This window comes from Polistes fuscatus, unplaced genomic scaffold, assembly GCF_010416935.1.
Source record: "Polistes fuscatus isolate 324 unplaced genomic scaffold, CU_Pfus_HIC Scaffold26, whole genome shotgun sequence".
Lineage (NCBI taxonomy): Eukaryota > Metazoa > Arthropoda > Insecta > Hymenoptera > Vespidae > Polistes > Polistes fuscatus.
This window is the reverse complement of record NW_025113103.1, coordinates 1,736,959-1,759,904: the sequence shown is the minus strand read 5'-3', so window position 1 is coordinate 1,759,904 and position 22,946 is coordinate 1,736,959. Positions and strand designations below refer to the sequence as shown.

Genomic DNA, 22,946 nt, shown 5'->3' with positions numbered 1-22,946 from the left:
TAAATAACGTCGAGGAAACGAAGTTAGGTTTCTTTTCTTTCTAGAAAATCTATTAAAAAGAACAGAACCAATCGATTAAATCCTAGATGTGAATTTGCACAGACACGAAGATGAAGAATAAGAAGAAGATCCTAACGAAAAAGGTGCAATGGTGAAAAAAGAAATGTTAGAGTATTTTTGTTCTTATTTTTTCTCTCTTGGTTGTTGTCGTTGTCGTTGTTGTTGTAGTTGTTGTTGTAATAGCTTGTAAAAGGTATCAGATACTTGAGCGAAAATCCATGCATTATTAATGCACACTACTCGTCCCTTTGCAACGATATTCCAAAGGTAATTTCACCTTAGCCCGAAGCGATAGATAACGTCTGCGTCAGACAGAAATTGGGCCTCGAAGCTTCCGAGATTATTGCGCGAGATGACCTTCCTCGTGTCTTTACCTTGAGCCTTGGGAAAATATTTTCAAGGTTTAGATATATTACTATTAATTAACGTCAGGATTTGCGAGTGTTATGCAATGCGACAAACATTGAAGGGAAAAATAAATAACTAAGTGAGAATTAAATGCGCGTGCGTGCTCGTTAGAAAAATATTCGAGGAGAGTACACGTCTAACGATTATCGCTTTTTGGCGAAAATTATGTTTTCTAATCGACCGTTTAGTTTTAATTATCGTGAAACTGTGATATACGAAACAGCTGACTACTATGTAATTTGATTTTTACATCGAACGACGTACGATCGACGATGAAGAATAAAGAATCACGCTAAATAAATAACTTTTGAGCGATAAATACAAATCTATATTGGAATTATTTATAAACCCGACGACACACACACACACACACACACACACAAGTTAGACCTTGTTAATTGTATTATAAGATACTGGCTCGTACGATAAGAATAAATGACACGTCGGATCGATGATAACGGGTGTGTTAATTATACAGCGATACAGAACGAGTTGTTTTTTTCTTTTTTAACGATTTACCTATACACAGTCGTCAGGGACAATTAATACGACGTGCAGACTTGGATTTATTATCGTGCTAACACAATTCGTGTTAACTTTTTCATATCTTTCAGAGCATGGTTACGCAGGTAAAATGTTTGCTCAACGATACTCGAGGACGAGTGACATGAAGCATGCCAGAAAACATGTATATTCTATTTTCGTTAGATTCGTAACATCAACGCCAAAGGTACAAGATTAATTAATTATTTTAAATAATTGTAAAAAAGAAGAGAAAAATAAACGATCATCTCGTGTTCTTTGATACTCCAGATATCCTATCTACTAAAGCAAATCCTTTAAGCGTATTTCTCTTTGATCCTCGAAAAAATATCTATTTTCTAGTTTGCGACTACAAAGATGAATAATAACGAGCACGAGAAGGAACGTAACTTGTTGAATTTGATCTTTTTAGTTGAACACTCGGAATATTTTTAACGATCAACGTTAAATCGAATCGTATGATTTTAATTAAACTTACCTAAAGGGAAGAACACCGTCGAGAGCTTGAGAGACAGTTGGCGGTGACGACAAAGCAAATCCTCGTCCGAGTAAAACCGAATGCACGGAGAATATCTGCTTCGCAGTTTCTTGCATAGTCTCGTAGTCGTTCTGTACTTCCTCAGCTGTAATCAGATACATAATGTGTAAAAAACAAAAAAGAAAATACAACAAGAACAAATCTATTATTTATTCGAAAGGAAAATAGAAATATTTGAAATGTTTCATAGACCCACCGGACACTGGTGGTAATATTAGATTTTTCTTCATTAAACTTGCGCTACATGCTCCGCCAAGAAACGACAGTTCGATCTCTAAATTCTTCAAACCATTTCCAGATGTAATCCAATCGTAACCGATGACCAAACACTTGAAGCCATAAGTATTTGATTTATCGTTCTTCATATAATCGGACGCCGTTTCCAAAGAAAATATTACTTCGTTTCCTACAAAATATATTATTTAATTTGAAAGATTTTTTTATATAAATAATAACGACATTTTTTCCATTCGTTTTTTAATATATGTTACCTGGTAATACGACAGCATTTTGTGGCCATTGACTCTGCAGATTACTCATTTTATGTAATACAGGCCAATATAACAAAGTATCTTCGGACACTGTGTTTCCATGTGTACTACAAAAAAATAGATAAAATAATCATTAAAATAACGATTAGATTTTTACATTAGAATGAAACGAATCTTTGGTTTTTGTTTCTATTTACCCGGCTGAGGCATTTGTAATAACGTTTGGAATGTAAAGTTGTAAATAATCTTCTGGCTGTAACGTGCCACATTCCGAGGTAAATTCGATCGATAACCATTTAACAGATTCTGGAAAAGTAACTTTATAGTGTGACACTGCAGAAGGTTTATAAGGATGATCACTTTCCAGCCATGTGTAATGGTGACTAGTAGTGACAGAGGGAGTTGAATGAGATTGTGTTTCACTGTCTTGCGATAACTGGGATGTTCCCATATTAGATAATAAATTTAGAGCTGCAACGTGTGGAAGCATTTCTTGTATCAGAGTCAGTATTTGTACGCCACTCTGAAATGGATAATTGTTCAATTTAATACTATTTTAATTTTCAGTAAAACTATAAAAAGAAAATGATAATTAACAATATTTACCCTTGGATCTGATGTAGCTAAAGGACTAATGTGAGCCATCACTAAAGGTAAAAGGGTCGTTACAAAAGTTGCATTACCAAGTACTTCACTGGCAGTGACTTCTTCGGCTCTTTCTCTTGCTAACGCAAATATTTCATTGGAACGTTGAATAATCGTAGCTGTCATGGCAAGAGTGCATTTTCTTGCCTGTACTTCAGCTATTGCTTGACTAGTATGTTGACCATCGGAATCTTGAGGATTGGAAAAGTAATAAATGTGTGGTATTTGACCCCTTGTTTGCGTTGTTCCTATAGAAACATGACAAAATTAGTATCACGCGAGGAAAGACATCTTATTTATATACGTTAAAGTCGTACCATTAAAACTGAAAGAACAGGCAGTAAAAGTAAACGTTGTGCCATCTGGTCCTTTGACTGCGTTCAAACCACCATCGCCGTTGCTAGTACGACCACCACGATTTCTCAATTTAATAGCATACTTAACGTTTTCCTTTATTGCTACCGGTTTATTAAACTTTATTTCTATAATATCATTGACGCAACCTTCCGGCCCAAAGGATCCTCTTGTAAATTCTAAGCTAGTCCAACGTTGAGTGTGAGATGGATCGTTTCCAGTATTACTTTGCTGCTAGAAAAAGTAATTATTATTAAAAATATTATCAAAATATATTAATAAATATAAAGAATAGTTTATATAAATTATATATCCATACATACATCTTCCAATAATTCCAATTCGTATTCGTATACTCCGACACCTCCGAAAATACCAATGCCTGCGATAAAAATGCCTGGCCTATCAACGGAGAAACAAATGGCGTCGGGAGAACCATTTCCAGTATTCCAAGATCTCGTTTGACTCGTTCTCGTAAATCTTGATGGTGTAGTATACATAAGTTTACCATAAACTCCTTGCAAATCGTCTTCGTTTCCGCTGGACTGTGCCGCTAATTCAGCGATAACACGAGCGAGTAAATAACAACAGTGCAAAATTAATTCCGGTAATGAGTAACTTTTTTCTCTACAAAGGTTTTTTTTCACTGGCACCAATACCAAATCTAATAATCTTTCGAGAACTTCGCGGAACGACCAATTCAATATTTCTTTTCCGGAACTTTCAACTTGAGATTTATAACTGATTTGTTCGACGAGAATTGGATATTGATGCGTGTCTGTAGAATTCATCATAAGTAAGCCAGCGTTATCCGATGGGCTTAGTTGTCTTTTTATACCATCACTATTATCCATCGTATTATTTAAAATTGGAAAGGTGCATCTAAGACGAATCGTAGGACTGCAAAGAGAAGCTACAACTGCGGAGAGGAGACGATCTTTCGTAGTAACACCTTGTTCCTGCAAATAATTCATAATTTTAATAATTAACATTTGTATATACACATAAATAAAACGCGTTTGTATTAAAAAATAACTTACTTTATCTATTTCTGACAATAATTCGCATAAAGAAGTCCATTTTAAATATGCCGTTGGATAAAATGCATGATAGCAAGATACAAACGTTTTATGACACTCTTCGAGTATACTGTTACTCATTTTATTATTCAAACTTTCTGAATCTAAAGTAAAAGAAAACAAAAAATCATTAAAAATGTATAGATGAAAAATTAACAATAAAAAAAATATTACTATTTATATTTATATGTTATAAATGAAAGCTTACTTTTGTTAGAACGTGTTTTGCCTTTACACTTGGTGCTTAAAGGTACCGAATCGGATAAAATTTGACGTAACAACGCTCGTACTTCGCCTATACATTCAGCAAGACGTACAGATTCCGGTGGAGTTCTCCTTCCAGCTATAAATTGCACGAATATTTGATATTACTCTTCTTCTTCGCCTTATTTTATTTTTTTACTCGCTCATTCGTATACGTACCTTGATTTGGATAAATTTCATTGGTATATATTCTAAGTAATCGTAAACTAGCTTTACTAATATAGACTAAACGTTCCATTTCAAGAAATGTGTGAGACGATGAAGCAATATGGACTGCTGAATCTGATAATCCTGCTTTTAATGTATTCCAACTCCATTGTAGGAGAGATATTAAAGATTGAAAACAATCCTGTAATCAATACAGTTATTACATTAAAAATTGCATAGTTGCATGTAATGTGCGTTCTCTTATTTCAAATATAAATACATACTTTCGTAACTGTTCTACTAAATTCTCTTTTAAGTATATAAACTGGTCCGATTTGATCTCTTTGTCTATTGGACGTTTGATTTTCTGGTGTGATAACACGGTATAATAATTGTGGAATTTGTCCGGCATTAACATCAGTACCATTGTTAGATCTCTTAGATGATTTAAAATAGAATCTAACCCTGCATTTAACACAAAAATTTAATCGATTGTTTCCTCATATCACATAGCTATTTATTTCACAAAATAATAACTTACTGATCCTCTGCTATAACTATTCCTTGCCCACTAGATCCACAATCGCTAGATGAACCATCAATTTTTGCCCATGCCACGTACCATCTGTTTGCTTGCAATGCAATAGGTTCGTCAAATAAAATTGCATACTTTTGTCTAGGACCACATTCATATGGTATCTCTTCTGTTTCTGCTAAAAGTTCTCCGTCATTTTCTTGATCGCCACCATCGACTCCAATATCAAATAGCTGTATGCGTGAAAAAATATCTGTGTAGTAGTATTATTTTGCATAATGCATATGTTCTATGCATATTTATCGTGCAGAAACATACCTTTATCTTTGCGGTGTATTTATCACGACCCCCAAACAAGCCATATCCACCTAATAGAACATCTGTGTTAGGCATAAATCTAATTGCTTCAATGGAACGACCAGAATATCCCCAGCCACCACCATGATCTAAATAATTATAATAAATTATTAATAGCTATAGAATAATAGTAATTTATTTGTTTATAGTGATAATACAATTAAAAAGTACTTACTTTCGAATCTGCTAACTGTGGAAAAATCTTCTCTACTATAGACTTTACCATGATTCGTTTGGTCACATTCATTTTCCTCGACTACAGTTAAATTTTCATCTTGTGCTTGTGTAAGTGTATCCAAGCATGCTAATAAATGCATTGCAGCTTGTGAACGTGTTACAAAACATGTAGGTACTACAGGTAATGCTAAACCAGGACTAAGTATAGAAGCTTCCAATCCTGAAATAGTCCGAGCCTCTGTAGATATAATGTTATATAAGCTTATTTCATTATTCATAGGATTAAAAGTCCAAATAACATTATACAAAGGATCTAAACATGCTGCATAATTGCTAAAATCCACTTGATCGTTTCCACTGTAACTATTGCATGTTCCATCTCTCTTACTTATAACTAAGCATTTAAAAGAGTTTGCATGATCATTTTGATGTGGAAGTAGTACTGTAAAAATTAATTACAAGTTACTCTAAGTATTACATACTGATAATCTTAACAATAACAATAGTTTTATTCAAAATGATCGTACTTATGCAATTCTTATTTGCCATTACAGTGCTTCTTGTTAAACTAATCGAATTAATTTCATCGACTTTTATATATGTTTGATCTCCAGCAGCTCCAATCCATGTTGCACGTCTACCCCATCGAGAACCAATATTTGGAACTATGCTCGGAAAGCTTTGCCAAGGTTGAGCTTTTTCCGCGCGACGACTAGATTGAGAAGTGATATTTACAGATTCATTTTCGTTAATTCCTACTGATCTGCCTAATTGTCCCTTCTGTAAATTTATACCATGTATGAGAAAATATTCAAGTAGATTTAAATATATTATTAAAGCAATCAATATTCAATGGATAAGCACCTGATAAGCACCAAATGTATACACTTCACCATTTATTGTGAGTACAACAGTATGATTAGATCCAGCAGCAACTTGAGTAGCTAAAGTAGGTAATTTAACGTGAACTGGACCAGCATGTGTTACCATATACCCAATACCTAATTGACCGTATATATTGCTTCCAAATGTGTATACTTCTCCATTTTGTAAAAGTACCACTGAAATAATATTTACAAAAATCATTCAAGATTATGACAATTTTTGAAAATGCTTATGTTACTAATTCATTAGATTATACCTGTATGATGCAAACCACAAGACACTTGAATCACAGGACTATCGCTAGGTATAGGAACTCTAGCTGGTGGTATACTTGCTATTCTTGCAGCATCTCCTCTTTCTACATCGCTACCGCCGACAACTTCTTCTCCCGCTACATTACTACCTAATCCTAATACCATTTTACCTGGTTGACCTCCTTTTGAAGCAATACTTGATCCAACTTTTTCGATAATTGAAAGAAAGAAGAAAATACAACGATTACATATTTGTCATTTTTGTCCGTCAATTTAATTGTGTTATTAATTTACCTGATCTTTGATTATTAGCTCCTTTCATTTTCATTCCATATCTCATTGCACTTGGACCTACTACACTTCTTTGCCTTTGTTGTCTTATTTCTCCTAAACGTTTTTGCAAATATTCACGATAATTGGAACCTGATCTTCCTATATTATAATAGTACAACATAATATTACATATATTGCTCTAATAACAATTAAATATTTTAATAAACATATCAGTTAGAATTTATTACCATTATTACAACTTTTTCTTGCGCATGTACGGCAGCATCCACATTCTGCACACCCACTGTCACCTTCACCACAACCACATTCTCTGTATACAAAAAAATAATTAATGCAATAATAAAATAAATATTAAAAAATATATATTTAAATATTAAAAGGCACTTACTGGCCTGGATTTCTATCTGGTCGAATACTTAAACATGATATACTGTATCCGGTGCATTGACGACATACTGTACAAACCATACAGACACGATGTCTCCATTGATGTTGACCTGGTGAACACATACCCCTCGTCTCTTCCCAATCTTCTCCAGGATCTGTGCCATCTTTATTAATGATATAAGTATTATTTGTTTTGAATAATTACAAAAATACTTGTAAATAGAAAAAAGAAAAGATAAGTACCTTCTTCAGCTACGATAAGCTCATCTTCACCGGTACCCATTTCCATAGCAACTACTGTAGCTTCTTTATTCACTGTATGCACTGTCGAGAAGTCCCTACCACATTGTTCTTTATTATTAATTCCAAATGTATAAAGATGTCCTTTATTAGTTAATGCTGCAGCATGTGCCTTTCCAAGAGCAACACGAACTACATAAACTTCTATGAGATCAGTAACCAAGCCTGTCGTTGGATCACAATGCAATGTATCTTTTCCGAACATTAACAAAGAACCGTGTTTTGTTACTAAAGCTGTTGTACCATTATTACAAGCAGTATCTACGATAAATTTTCCTTCTCCTCTGACCATTTTCTTTGGCTTAACTGGCTTAGGTTGTCTACGAGCTTTGTCTAAAATAAAAACATAAAAAATATATAACATACGAATAATCAAATAATGTATAATTTAATACATTTATAAAATATACTATACTTACTGCTATCACCATCTTCTCCACGTCTGGCAGTTCCAGCAAATAAAACAGAGCCATCTTCCAAAACAAAAACTACATGCTGCCCATCATGACCTGCAGCAAAATGTGTTACTCTTGGCCCTTTGCCAAGCGTAAGTTCCAACCATCTGTTAGGCCTTGTGTTACTTTTCATACCCAAAGCTGCTCCCTTTCCAGTATATAATATCTATAAAAAATACAACAAATTTCTTTTAAGTACAATAATCATAAATATACATATAATTATTAAGTGACATACTTACTTTACCAGATACAGTTTTAAGTAAACCGAATTCTTTTCCTGCTGTAACCATTGCTATTTCTTCATCACAACCAAGATTCAACGTATGTACAACTTGTTCTTCATCGAAAGCTGCATATCCGAAGATATCTACACATTTTCTTGCTAATTTCAATGGTAATTCTGAGGCAAATGATACTGGATTGCTCAATGTATTTATTGTGCGCACCACAAAACCATCCTAACAAAAAATAGGCCAAGTATTATATGAAAATTAAATGACAGCATTGTAATACTCACATCTTTCCCAGCTGTTATCATTCCAAGATTTTCACCATCAGAAAACATAACAGAAGATGACCAATCACGTCCTTCCAATACAGCAATACCTGTTACTACAAGAGTTTCTGCATCTATAATTATAAGTTCACTTTGCTTCCTTGGTGCACATTTAAAGTATAATGAGTTCTGCCAAAACAAACATTATATATAAATATATTAATTTTTTTGAATAAGAAAAAAAAACAAAACTGAACATAAAAATATAACTAACTTTTGCATAACCAAGCCATCCAGTTTCTGTTGCATAAAAATCAGCCTTATGAACATATACGTGACCCCAAATCGTACCACCATGACCGCTACCAATCTTTAATAATCCTTTACTTGTATGCAAGTAAAGGTATTTTCCATCGCTCACAAAACTTCTACCATTGAGTACTATATTATTTATATCAATTGGTAATTTAAGCGTAGATGTATAAATTCTAGAATTTTTAGGAACTCCATACGTTATCCAGTCTGGTCGTGCAAGTTTACCAAGAAGAACAGCGTGCACACTCCTTTGCAGCGAAGTTAACACACATGGCATCTAAAATTGAAGAAAAAATAACAAATATATCTTTAACAATTATATTTTAAATTTGACATAAATCTATATACGTTTTTACAACTTTACCTGTATATTTTGAATTGCTAATGCTCTTGGACACATGAGTAAAGCAGCTACTGCTGTTAAAAGACGACCAGTATCTCCTCTGACTACGACAAGACTTAATAGACATGCGCATGCAACTGCTGTCAAATGACTACCATCGTTGGCAGCCGCTGATTCAGGGCCATGAGATGTTGCAAGATCTAATAGCAAATCAAATAAAAGATCTGGAAAGATACAACAAATTAATTTTTAATCGGGTTAAGATACATAAACTTAGTTCAATTAATTCAATTTTATTTCTTACCTATGACATCATCTGGTTCAGATTTTAAGCCTTCTGGGAGCTGTCCTTGTAATACATCCAATAAGGCTACTAGTGCTTTTGTACATAATGTAGGATCAACAGATTTACTTTCACGTATTAAGGTAAAAACGCTTCTTAACCCAATACCTACAATCTGTAGAAACAAAATATTATAATAGATAATTATTAATCAACATAATACTTATATATTCCTTACCTTTGGTAAGCTCTGAATAGTTGATGTTTTATCTTCGTCATCACTCTCCGAATCAATTGTATCACTAAGTTCTGGTGGTGGAGAACCGCAGTTAGATGCTCTACAAATCTCGCTTGTTGTTCTAGCATGTTTTTCAAGTATGGCACTTCTAACACTAGCGAATACAGCAAATGCTGACGCATTATATGAAACCTCTATCTCAGGAGGATTATTATAATTTAAATCACCTCCCACTTCGATCTACAAATATATACAATATATTGAATATTGTAGAAAAAGATAAATCAAATTATAAAAAAATCATAATACCTTCTTTTTATCTCTCTTCTTAGCAGCTTTATTCTTCTTACATTTTTTCCATTCATCCTTATATCTAAAAATAAATCAAACATCAAGTGTTATTCTTCTTAAATAACAGAAAATATAACATAGATTTCGTAAAAAAAAAGCAAATTATAATTCCTAATGATACAGTAGATAACAGTCTTGATAAATGATAGTGGAGATAAAACATGAAAGGTAAACGAAAAATATTTGTATACACTAGAACTGTCAGTGTGCATAGGTGACATAAATAAAACATTTGAGGTTATTCCCAAATAAAAATAAATCCAGTTATACCGAGTATTTTTTAATGGGGTAAATAACTGATAAACAACCTTTTGATTTCTAAAGAAATTGACATAAGAATTTAATGGAATCGTTAAGAATGATAACCACTTTTAAAGACAAAAGGAAAAGTGACAGGTAAACAAATATCGTAGAGGTTAGACGACGCGTTTACGTACCTCTGCGCTTCTGCTACATTTTTGAAGAGATCGTAAAAGCATTTCGTGTAATGTTCAGGCTCGGGTAACAATCTCTCGTGTTCGCCAGACACCATGATTTCCACGGAATACTTAAAGTAATATTCACCAATTCATTTTCGTTATACTATTGATCGTTGACACTCTTCGGTCTTCTCCATGTGATTAGTTTTACGTAGTTCGTAAGGGAGTCCCCGTCGATGAGTTAACACAATTTTTCTCCAACTTAAATAATTTATTAATAAATATTATAGACCACTAAATTATACATTTTATTTTATTTTCGTATTAATTAAAATGCATTCAACAATTCCTCACAAAATAATTGTCAAGAAATTTGTCTTGAAAGTATAAGACGTACCGCGACAACTCCGCGATTTCGATCTTCGATAGACGAAATCGACTTTCGATTATTATCGAAAGATCTTTCGGCGGATTTTTCAAAATCCGTGTTATCAATTAAAACCATCTAATGTAAGTATCATAATGATGATAATTAAATTAAATGTATAAAATAGATTACATATTTGCTTTTAATAATTCTGCATTAATATAAACAAGATCTCTTTTATAATTTTATATCGATAATAAAGTTTATTAACGTTTTGTAAATTCGTATCAAAAGTATAGAAAAACGATTATTAATTTCAAAAATATTATTCTCTGATAGAATTTTTAATTTATAACGTATCTTTTCTTAATCATTTATCTTTCATTAATCACTCTTGTATTAGAATGATAATCTTCATTTTTATACTTATCTCTGTAATATAACGAAAAAGAGGAAAAGAGAGTGGAGGGAGAGAGAGGGATAGAGAAACAAAGAAAAAGAAAGAGAAAAAGAAACTATGATAGAAAGAGTGTAAAAGAGGAGGGGAGAATGAGTTTTCCTATTGAAAACACTTGTTCGTGGATAAATAATATAATTTTATTACTTCCTGATAATCGATATAAAAATATATAAGAGATGTACTGATTAATTGATTTTATAATTACATAGCGTAGTTCGAAGCCTTCTTTTATAACTTCAGTATATTGTAAGTTATATTAAAAAACAATTTTTATATTGCGAAAAAAGACAAGAAAAAAATACTAATTGAAAAAATATATATTAATATTCTATGTAACAATCTATGCACATTAATTTTATAAAAATCATTTAAAAATAGAAATAAAACATTAAAAAACTAACATTTTCTACCTGATAGAATTACTTAACGACCGATCATAGGATAGACATTGGGACTACTTGAGTCCTGTTATGCTTATATTTCTGTTGTGAGACCACCAAGAACATAACCTCTTAAAACGGATCTGCAGATTGTATTCTTTATTTCAATGGGGATTATTAAAGATAAAAATTTAGCATGGTCAATTCGTGAAAGTTGGTAAATATTATTAAACATGACTGTGATTAAAAACGATACAACCAAACAATGAATTAAAGCAAGTATTATATTTATTTCTAGAAATGTTTAGTTGTACATTTCTATGTACATATATACAATTTAATAATTTATTTAATAAAATTTTATTTTGTTATTTTTAGAATAATTATTTGAAATAAGTTGATAATAAATTAAGACTGATTGCAATTTTAATTACAAATTTTAAGCTTTAATTATATTTGGATACATAATCAATGCAATACAGAACAGTGTATTAAGAACATATTTGTTTGAAATCTAGTTTAATAATGATAGGAGGACATGAATTTTCCTATTAGCATTTTATTGGTAATTATTTTGTACTCGTGCTCTTATATCGATAACATGTTTTAATATCTGAAATACTTTCTTGCTCGTAATCTATATGTCATTTCTTTGATCGTACATTACATTGTTCTTTTTCTTATTTTAGCTCTATATGGATATTGAATTTAAAAATACAGATGTTATTTGTTTGTATTTATATAGTGTATGCATTTTACATAGCTATATAGCACGTAGAAAATTATTATAAAATTAGTGGGAATGGGCAATTGTCTGTGTAAAGACACTCCGGAAGATCTTGAAACATATAATGAACATCAGAATCGTACAGAGTCTGAAAATACTATATTACCTCAAGCAAATGTAAGCATGATAGTACCTGATGATTCAACATCAACAACTTTCAAGTTCCCAACATCGACCGCTATTGATATGCTTGTTCTTGAAACGCTTGGGGTTATTGGCTCTCTAGTTGATAAGTAAGTGTTAATTTATTAATTTAACAATCATAGCATTGATATGCTATATGATATTATATTCACAAGAATTGTTATTTGCTTTAATATTTGAATATATATTATAAAAGTAATTTTATTTCAGTGAACAAGAACCTCCACCTGCTATGTCAAAATTACATATAATTGCGGATAAAGAGGATGGTTGGATACAAGTTGTCAGTTCTATGATAAATGTTATTCCAATGCACAATCCGTTAGGCCCTTCTGTTATTACTTTATTATTAGATGATGCACCTTTGCCTTCAAAAGTTTGTATTATTATTTATAGCTACCGTATATAATTATTCAAATATCAAACTTAACATTTCCTTGTTTATAGGATTCTGTTTTACGTTTATCACATATGTTTCAATTGTCTCAAAGATTCGGAAAAATACAAATCAGTGCAACACAACGGCGAAATATTTGTGTGGTTTTAGGCTGCATTGCAGAGAAATTAGCTGGTCCTAGTAGTATAGCGATATTATCTGATGCTACGTTAGACTATCTTATTTCAAATCTTGTATGTTATATTTATTTATTTCTTATATATTTAATTTAAATATATTATTTAAACGAATAATATTAATTTGGATAACTTTACTGTTTCAGAGAAACGATAATGAACCTTATGTGGTACTATATTCTTTAATTGCTTTAGAAAAATTTGCCCAAACGAGTAAGCTTTGTTCTATGATGATTTATCATTTTAATTAATATCACAAAATCTTTAAATTAGATCTTAAATAATATTTATTACATATATTATATTTATTTGTAGGTGAAAATAAAATAACGATTAAGAAACGCCTTACAGCAGAAAAACAAAATCCACTATTAGAATTGGAAAAATGGGCTGCAGACTGTCACTATGTAAAACGCCAAGTTGGTTTTTGTGCGCAGTGGTGCCTGGATAATTTATGTAAATATTATAATAATATTTCTGTCTATGATTATAATATATATTTTATATAAATGATATATCAATACATTTATTTTTGCCATTTTCTAGTTCTAATGGAAGGTAGAAAGTATTCTTATGATACTGTTGATATGACTGGCATTAATGTTATGTTAAATACAAGAGATGTAAGCGAGTACCTGAAAATATCACCAAATGGTTTGGAGGTAATTATCAATCAGTTATGAATAATAATAATAATTATTGATAATATCAAACATTTTCTTATTTTATATTTTAGGCCCGTTGTGATGCATATTCATTTGAAAGTGTAAGATGTACGTTTCAAGTAGATTCGGGAATTTGGTATTATGAAACACTTATAATTACTACAGGAGTGATGCAAATTGGTTGGGCAACAAAAGATAGTACTTTCTTAAATCATGTATGAAATATTTATACTTTTATATATATATTTTTTGTATAAGAATAAGTACTATTATTTGAATTAATAATTATACTTTTTTTTTTACTATAGGAAGGCTATGGTATAGGAGACGATGAATTTTCATTAGCTTGTGATGGCTGTCGAAGACTGATATGGTATAATGCTAAAGGTGAGAAATATGATGACAGACCTTGTTGGAAAGCTGGAGATGTTTTAGGCTGTTTATTGGATTTAAACAAACAAGAAATAATATTTTCTATAAATGGAGTACGAATAAAGCCGTGTAATCAAGTTTTCAAGACTGTGAAGTATGTTTATATTTGGAATTTGAAAAGAATGATAAAAATATCATGGAGATATATTAAATATGTTATTCGCTTTTTGTTAGGTCTGGATTTTTTGCAGCAGCTAGTTTCATGTCATTCCAACAATGCCTTTTTAATTTTGGAAATGTACCCTTTATGTTTCCCCCCACTGATAGGAAATATCAAAAATTTAATGATCATGCTACGTTAAATCCAGAAGACAAAGTTGTGCTGCCTAGACATATATATGTAGACCGTTTGAGAAGACTTAGCGTTATGGAAGACTCGTGTACTTTATGTTTCGATCAGAAGGCTTCAATAAGGTTACTACCATGTAATCATAGGTAAGATAAATTTAAATTAATTTGATTAATTATGCATACTTAATATGTTTTCATAAATGATACTTATTACAGAGGTTTTTGTCAAATATGTTCAAAACAATTGGTTGAATGTCCTATGTGTAGAGCTACAATCGATGAAATGGTTTTTGATGGTATATGACACTTAACCAGCAAAGCCATACTTGATAACAAAATATTTATATTATATCTGTTATATTACTTCACACTGAGATGTTATCAGGAAATACTAACGAAAATAGAAGGCTATCTACTTCTATTAACGTACAATCTCTTTTGTTCCTATTATGAACATTGGTTTTATTCAACATTTAAAATAAATGAACGTGCACTTACGCACCATACGCGTACGTACGAAACAGATTATGTGAAGTAGAAACGTTGCCATGATGGAATAGATAAACATATAAGTTAAATACGATATGGGGTAATTAAAAAAAATGGTCTGAAGAATTCAATTTAATGAAATCTAACATACGTGGAATACAGTCGTGATATTATATGCAATTCTCTATATGTAGCATAGTATTTTGATAGAAGAGAATTATGGTTTTTAACCATGGAATATTCCCCCCTAAAAAAAAAAAAAAACTTTATCATAATTATGAGGCCTTCTCCTGTAACTGTGACTTTTAATACGATTAATGATAATGCTACATTTTAATTAAGCTACACAAGTCAAGATGCAGAATCACGTCAATAGTAAATGTTACAATTTCTGCACCATCGATTATTTATTTATTCTTTTTCTCATTGATCAATTATCAATGACCAAATAACTTTCCGAGTAGGTTAAATTATACATTATTCTTGATAATTTAAAAAAAATTAAAATTATTATATTAACTATTAATTGACTTTGGTGGCTTAGAAAAAGTAACACATGCTACTTATATTATTCTGCTTCATATTTTAGGTAGGTTTTACCTACATAAATATTGTTAATTAAATATTTTTAATATTTTTAATTAAATGCCTAATTGTAAATGATAACACATAGATAAATACATATTTTTTTCTACACTTATAAAGCATTAAAAAAGATGTTAGCTGTAATTTAGAAACGAATTGCTAGCAATTTTTTTAAAATAATAATATTATTATTATTAAACACGATTATGAGAAGAAAAAAAAAAATCAAGTAGAAATATAAGATATTAAAATTGTGACTGGATCACAAATTTTTGTCAGAAATATGCGTCTACAAAATGTGAAACATATAAATATATATATATATTTTTTAATCTAAAAATCATGTTAACTCTTTAAGTTACCAGTAACTTGAAGATATTTAAATAATTAGCACATATTTACAAATTTATAATTATTACACTCGTTGCTAGCAATTCTTATGAAACTATGATTCCAAACACTTATAGTGGATAAGTGACTGGATCACAAGTCCATGACAGGTATAGTTCGATGTACAATTTTCTCTTGCATCAAACGTTTTGCAATAATTATATATTGTTTCGTGTTTCACTTAAATAGAGAAACGAAATAACAAACTTTATGATGTAATATGAATCCTTATATAGGAGATTGTAAAATACTGATTATCTTACAATTACTATATATAACTACACACATATATATATATATACGTAAAGAAAGAGAGAGAGAAAGTAAGAGAGTGAGAGGACGAGAAGATAAAGAGAAAGATATACATTATATTCTTGGCAGGAATATAAAGTCTAATGTTTTATTATATACCTGCTTTAGAAAAACTTTTTTATAAATTCCATTCAGTACTTGTCAACAATCACCTTTCCTGAATTTTTCTTCAAAAATAAGCCTTTGCACGTTACATAAATATATAAATTATTATTAGTATTTCACGTATATTATATACTATCTTGCATATATATTTTGAAAAAAATATTACATAAATTTATATAGATATAAAAGTTGTATGTAAATAATGATCGAAAATAATCGTTTATCATATATATCGAAATAGTTGTTTAGAAGATACGCGATCTCGAAAGTTATCGAAGTTTATCGATAGTCAGAATAAAATCGAATATCGAGATATCGTTGTTAATTACACGAGATGCCGTTAGAGTGCGCCGCAGTTTGTTACAACATGGCGGGTGAGTGAGTGACTGTGGATCCGACGAGGCTGCTAAAAAACACGAGGGGTTTTCTTTTAACTTGTGCCGTTTTGTGGGTTTCAGATATATCCTACATGCAAAAAGAAGATCTCGAAGACTCAGACAAGGGTGAGTAAATAGAAATAATAATTGTAAGGGCGATGATCGTAATGAGAAAGCAAGCGCAAGGGGTCGTCAGAGTTCGGCACACGGACAGTATAGCCCCACCACCGGAGACATGCCGATGATATTCGAAGCGTGCACGGTGCGCGCGTGGCGTATCGTAAAGTGTGATGTAGCGTGGCATGGCAGAGTTCTACGTAGGCAAGAAACAAATTCGCGCGCACGCAAGTCATCATTTTTCGAGGTTAGGGAACCACCCGAAAAAAAGGTAGAAAATCAAAGAAATAGAAACAATGAAACTCATTTGATTAAAAGTCGTTGGTCATTCGACCGAGACCTGTGTGTCATGTCGTTATTCTCGCATGCGTGCGAAAAAGAGAAAAGTAGAGTTACAGAAGAGTATGTTAGAGAGAGAGAGAGAGAGAGGGTGGGAGAAAGAGAAGGAGACAGGGTGTTGTATGTATGCGTGCGAGGAAGAGAGAGATAAAAAGAGACATAGAGAACTACTCGTCGCGCGTGAAAGAACGATTTTGTATGGCGTTTTATCGGTTAGGGGGCGCCACTGGATGCACTCAGCGCTTATGTTTACCTCGACCGCCAAGCCTGAAAAAAAAAGAGGAGGAAACAGAAAAAGGGCACGCGGTCGGCACTTGCGTCGCCACTCCATCGTTGCGCGCCTTGTCAGATTCCTTTCTGCCTCCGGATGCCTTTATACAAATTCGATTAACGTAGAGACTCGACACGTTCCCAGCTACACAATTTTCAACCTTCTTCATCAACGGAATTTTCTCGCACGGCTACAAAAGACGACGACCTACCTTCCTGCTAATTCGTTTGATCAATCTATTTTGTACGTAATTCTATGTTCTATAGTAATCGTCTGTTATAAACGTGGATGCCATGAATCGTTACTTTTAAATACGTTGTATACAATGGCACGAGTATGTTATATTCGTTACGTCATCATGCTTTCGTAGAAAAATGCTTGAAACGATCGTAAAACGCTAGTAATATTAGACATTCTCATTTATTTCAATATTTTGTATGTATCAGGAACTCATATTATTCGATATTTTTCTTTGAAATATCGAAGAAAAAACAAACTACCAGGTTAGGAAATATGGAGTATTTGATACATATGATTCATTCGATTCTTATATACCAATACATTTCTACGTTTATGTATATTACAATTGTTATTATACTTGTATGCATAATGAGATTAGTCATTTTGAGAAATAAGTAATATGAGTTTGTTTGAGAAAATGGCGACGTTGCGGGTAATATCAAAGAAAAGAAGGCGCCAATACACGATCTTTCCTATACATATACCAGGGTGACTGATCTCGGTTCTTAACCTATCGTCTATTTACTGGTGCCATCTATCGTAACTTTATTGTACCATTTCGTTGATTTTTCATCTATAGAATGAATGATTCAATGACTCGGAGAGCTTACGCATTACAAAGAAACGTAATTATCATAAAGAACATTGCGTTTTATCGATTGTTACGATATTACAGATTTTTCCTCATAAATTTTAGTTAATCATTTTGTTCTAATCGATTTTTATAGTCTGACGTATCACACTCGAACCGCGGATGTTCTTATCGAACTGCTGGACCCTACGTGGGTCGGATGAATTCCTTTCTCTTTGTTTTTTTATTTAATTTTTGTCTCTCTTTTTTAGCTTTCAATGTATATTTATAAAAATGTAATGAAACGTAGAGAAAAATACTTAAAAAGCGTACTCGTAGCTGAGACTTTTATTATCTAGCATTTCAAAAGTAGTTTATCAGTTTCGATTTGTTCGTATTTTTAAACGGCGTGTAATAAATAGAAAAAAAGAAAAGTATTCGAGAAAACACGAAACGATTTTATAATAATTACGCTCGATTTTTGATTAGTATATACGGAATACCCAAAAAAAAAAATAAAAATAAAAAAAGAAATACCGTTGGCGTCATCGAACTATCTCTCGCGATTTCTTTTTATCTCTCGTCAATGTTAACAAGAGAAAGAGAATGAATAACGAATAGTAGATTTGTTTCTTTTTTTCTTTTTTTGGGTGTCGTTCAGAGAATGTTTCAAGGTAAATTAGTTTCGTATTAATGAATTGACGAGGGAGATGAATGGTATAGAATTTTGTTGTAAATTCATTCTCTTTCTCTCTCCTTGGTCCTTCCAAGAAATCGACCTCGCAAATTATGGTTATTCAACGTTCCAAGTCCGCGTCCACTAAATAATTTCAAAACTTCTGTAAAATAGTCTATGATTTATTTCTAAGTTTCGCAGGTGACTCCATTCTGATTCATACTTCCGTTAAAACGTCAATGAATGATTCGCATTTAATAAACGAATCATCGTGGATTCCTCGTATACCTCGTCATCCTTTCGCGAGAACAAACGATTTATTTCAAATTAGTCTAGACTTTAATAATCTGTCGGTAGTCTTGATTCGACCACCGTGTTCTCGAGATTCTTCAAAAATTATGTGCTCGATAAAACGTGGCATTTCGATCGAAGTACGAGCGTCGCGTTTGGGACAAGTTGAAATCGGCAATTCGATGAAACGAGGTATTAAGAAAACGTTTATGGGATTCTTTAAGGATATACCACAACGTCGATGACGCGAGGCAACGAGAAATACATATGGGAAACCTGCAAACTACTGGTAATCAGGTGCGATTATGTAAATTATTCAGGGTTTGCCGGTGACAACTAACAACGGGGGTCAGTTTCTCGAGTATCGATGTTTAGCGTTTTTAATTTCGGTGGGAAACGGTACGATTCCATGAATATCTACGTAGGATTTTTATCGAACGATCGTCATCGAAAAGAATTTCTTACGTTGTTCCGATCCGTAAAGAAAGACCCTTGAGAACGTTTTCGAAAGCAGAAGTACGAGCTTTGGTCTATTCCGCGCGAGGTAATCTCTTCTTTTTATTCCTTGCCCCTCGCACGACGTCGAGTTTAACATCGAGAGGACTAAAGTTCCAGCGTGGACGAGTAAGAAGAAGTAGTAGAAATGGAAAGAAGAGCGAGCGAGCTAGCGAGCGAGAGAAAAAGAAGAACGAGTGCTCGAGGAACGAGTATAGGTGGATATATAGAGAAACTTTAATTTCTTGGCATTGTGACGAGTTCCTTGCCCTTTCGGGCTTTTCAATTCGGTGGTCTGTTTTTGATAGGAGGCCACGTCGTCTAGACACACCGGGGGTTGCCCTGCCTTTTATAATCGCAACGAAATGCACCCCTTGGTGCTCGACGCAAAAATACCGGTTTTTTTTTTCTCTCGCTCCTTCTTGCCCCGTTTTAAGCTTCGATTCCCCTACCCCGCAACCCTGTTTTTAAACCACCGTTCCTTCCACCCTTTCGTCCTTCTAAGCATCGGTCTGCCTGCCTGCCTGCCAGCTAGCCAGCCATCGTGTTACATTCAACTAAATTATATAACTTAATTCATTCACACATTTATCTTAATTCCCTCATTTTCTCAAAATCGTAACAGGTAAATATGTCCCGTTTGCATAGTAAGTTCTCGTTAAACGAATTTAACGCTCTCCGAAGTACCACTTTGCTTGCATTCGTGACCGAGTGACCCGCATACGGTATTGTAAATATGATATCGATCTTTTCCGGTATTTGTTACAAACGACCACGTATCTAATATATCTACGTATGTATGTATGTTTTATTCGAGCTTCGAGTTTACGCGTTAAAAGGATACGATATAATAGGAGCCGAAGATAAGAAGAATAAGAAGAAGAAGAGAAAAAAGAAAAAGAAGAAAAATAAAGAAGATCTCTATACATTTTCGCACCTTCTTTTTGAGTAAGCACGAATGCCCTTCTCGTCGTCGAAAAGTTATCGCGCTTAATTTCGCGGCGCATAATCGATGGCCCACGCTCGGATGATGAGGAGGGGGTCTAGGGGGAGGGAATGGGGTTGAAGAGGGAGGAGGAGAGGAGCCGTCAAGAGGGGTTCATCGTCGGCGATCGTTGCCACGAGGCTTAGCCATTGCTTTTCTCTCTTTCTCTTCGTTCCTCTCCCTTTCTATCCCTTTCTATCCCTTCGCAGGCTCCTTGGAGCGCGTTCGCGCGCGCGCGCGCGCGCGCGAGTGCGAGTATGCGAGTTGCGAGCGAGCGAGTCGACTAGTGGCGCCGCCTATCGTCAAAACGGACGCTCAAATGGCCGCCCGATTATTACATGACATTCCTCGAATACCATCCAGCCCTCCCCTCTCGTCTTGCCCCGCGACCGACGGCTCCCTCCCTCCCTCCCTCCCCCTGCACCTCCTTCCCTCTTTCCCTCTGCACCTCCTCTTTCCCATTCGTTCTCGCTCTTCTAGTTACGGAGAACGAGCAGACCTCCTAAGAGGCAAAAGGCTGCGCAAAAGGCTGCGCGGTCCAAAGTAGGGCTGCGATACGAATGATAAACGCCTCCTCTTTTCTCTCCTCTCTTCACCTCTTCCTCCTCCTCCTCCTCCTCCTCCTCGTCGTCGTCCTCCTGGTGGTGGTGCTGCTGCTGCTTCTACCTCCTCGTTCTCCTCCCGTTCGTCCTCCTTTTTCTACCATCTCCTATTCCACTTCCTTACGTCTTTCGTCTCCTTCCTTTGCGTCCTCTCCTCCCTGCCGAAGAGACGAGAATCAGCCGCGCCCTACGCGCGATACTCTCTCACAATATTTCGGCGCTTCTATTTCTTCTCACTCACTCACTCGCTCGCTCTCTTTTTCTCTCTTTCTATTCTTCGTAACGATTCGAGGAAGACCAATGAATTTTTCAAATCTCCATCCGTTATTTCATTATCATCGTTCGTTTTACTATCTCGCCCGTTCCTTCCTCCTCCTCCTCCTTCTCCTCCTCCATTTTTATCATTTTTTGTTGTTCTATTTGATCTCGGTTAACAAGTAGCACGACGAAGAAGAAGTTGACTGAGAAGACACTTCTTACTCGTTCAAATTTACCTAATTTTTTCTCGAATTCATTCTTTCCTTTTCTATTTCATCCCTTATTCTCCATGTATATATATATGTATGTATATGTTTCTTGGTCCTTTTGGTGGAATACGTTTCCGCGCGTAGTCGGCGCCGGCGACGAGGTAGACGATCGATTCGCGACCGCCTTCCTTCCATTGTCGGGTGACTCTCTCTCTTCCTCTCTCTCTCTCTCTTTCACTCTGTGTAAGGGGTTTCGAGCGACTCCCTTGAGGAGGAGAAAGAGCAAGAGGCGGAGTAGGCGTGGAAGAGGACGGCTGACACCCTGTTGCAGAAAGAGAGAGACCAGGAGAATGGTTGTAGTAGAGATAGTACGATTCCTCGTAAGCCACGAACGAACCCATTCATAAAGACGAGGCCGTGACTAACGAGCAAGGAGCAACGAGCGCGAACTATGCCCCCCCCTCTTCCTCCTCCCCCATCCTCCTCCTCCTCTTATACCTCCTCTTCTACCTCTTCTTTCTCTTTCTCCAGCTTTAACTCTTTTTTCTTTCTCTCTTACTCTCTTTCTCTCTCTCTCTCTCTCTCTCTTTCTCTTACTCTTACTCTTACTCTCTTTCCCTTCAACTCGCTTTTTTCCTTCGTTCATTCGTTCTTTCTTTCTTTCTTTCATTTTCTTTTTCTGTTTCTTTACCCAACTCTTTTTCCAGCACCACACACAATGACGAGTCAAACGGCACTCTCCTTTCTTCTATTCTCTGTTCCTCCCCCTTTTTCTTTCTCTTACTTTCAATTTCTCTTTCTCTCTTTATTTTATTTGATTTGATTTTATTTTATCTGATCGATCGCGACTAATTACAGGAGCGTAGAGTTCCAGAAAGACAAATATTCTTATATTCTCGACCAATGACAGCGTC

General features: G+C 34.0%; 4 protein-coding genes and 1 long non-coding RNA gene across 14 annotated transcripts in view; 3 read left to right on the top strand and 2 right to left on the bottom strand.

Annotated features, from left to right (window-relative positions):
- Window positions 1–2,384, bottom strand: part of LOC122518817 (E3 ubiquitin-protein ligase highwire-like) — a 202,245-nt gene extending 199,861 nt beyond the window's left edge. For all 8 annotated transcript variants that reach the window (XM_043637920.1, XM_043637925.1, XM_043637926.1 and 5 more), the window contains exons 1-4: window positions 2,238–2,384; window positions 2,041–2,147; window positions 1,746–1,955; window positions 1,490–1,634 (exon numbers count right to left, since the gene is read on the bottom strand). In XM_043637920.1, coding sequence (XP_043493855.1) covers window positions 1,490–1,634; window positions 1,746–1,955; window positions 2,041–2,089 — 404 coding nt within the window. In that variant the 5' untranslated portion in view covers window positions 2,090–2,147; window positions 2,238–2,384. The remainder of the gene's footprint in view (window positions 1–1,489; window positions 1,635–1,745; window positions 1,956–2,040; window positions 2,148–2,237) is intronic.
- LOC122518688 (E3 ubiquitin-protein ligase MYCBP2-like) lies at window positions 2,234–11,105 on the bottom strand. The gene is made up of 27 exons (XM_043637719.1): window positions 10,640–11,105; window positions 10,161–10,224; window positions 9,852–10,091; window positions 9,635–9,788; window positions 9,352–9,554; window positions 8,947–9,264; window positions 8,694–8,861; window positions 8,416–8,634; window positions 8,138–8,339; window positions 7,662–8,051; window positions 7,420–7,582; window positions 7,259–7,341; window positions 7,032–7,169; window positions 6,740–6,943; window positions 6,463–6,659; window positions 6,126–6,378; window positions 5,597–6,040; window positions 5,383–5,510; window positions 5,071–5,297; window positions 4,814–4,994; window positions 4,542–4,731; window positions 4,327–4,461; window positions 4,080–4,222; window positions 3,363–3,998; window positions 3,003–3,273; window positions 2,647–2,933; window positions 2,234–2,563 (listed from the first exon to the last, which is right to left on the bottom strand). The coding sequence occupies exons 1-27, from the start codon at window positions 10,732–10,734 to the stop codon at window positions 2,234–2,236; spliced, it is 6,063 nt and encodes a 2,020-aa protein (XP_043493654.1). The 5' UTR covers window positions 10,735–11,105.
- A 406-nt stretch (window positions 11,106–11,511) lies between these two features.
- LOC122518827 lies at window positions 11,512–12,091 on the top strand. The gene is made up of 2 exons (XR_006304158.1): window positions 11,512–11,694; window positions 11,866–12,091. It is a non-coding gene; the product is annotated as an uncharacterized LOC122518827 (long non-coding RNA).
- A 121-nt stretch (window positions 12,092–12,212) lies between these two features.
- LOC122518822 (RING finger and SPRY domain-containing protein 1-like) lies at window positions 12,213–16,592 on the top strand. 2 transcript variants are annotated; one of them, XM_043637942.1, is made up of 11 exons: window positions 12,213–12,393; window positions 12,518–12,848; window positions 12,970–13,135; window positions 13,207–13,389; window positions 13,479–13,545; window positions 13,648–13,788; window positions 13,879–13,994; window positions 14,069–14,212; window positions 14,306–14,523; window positions 14,604–14,864; window positions 14,937–16,592. In XM_043637942.1, the coding sequence occupies exons 2-11, from the start codon at window positions 12,631–12,633 to the stop codon at window positions 15,022–15,024; spliced, it is 1,602 nt and encodes a 533-aa protein (XP_043493877.1). In that variant the 5' UTR covers window positions 12,213–12,393; window positions 12,518–12,630; the 3' UTR covers window positions 15,025–16,592. The 2 variants fall into 2 exon arrangements, with proteins under 2 accessions (XP_043493877.1, XP_043493878.1); XM_043637943.1 differs by having other exon boundaries at window positions 12,213–12,848.
- Window positions 16,593–16,920: 328 nt separating this feature from the next.
- LOC122518821 (serine/threonine-protein phosphatase 4 regulatory subunit 1-like) overlaps window positions 16,921–22,946 on the top strand; it is a 129,761-nt gene continuing 123,735 nt past the window's right edge. For both annotated transcript variants that reach the window (XM_043637936.1, XM_043637935.1), the window contains exons 1-2: window positions 16,921–16,975; window positions 17,060–17,104. In XM_043637936.1, the coding sequence (XP_043493871.1) occupies window positions 16,936–16,975; window positions 17,060–17,104 (85 nt within the window). In that variant the 5' untranslated portion in view covers window positions 16,921–16,935. The remainder of the gene's footprint in view (window positions 16,976–17,059; window positions 17,105–22,946) is intronic.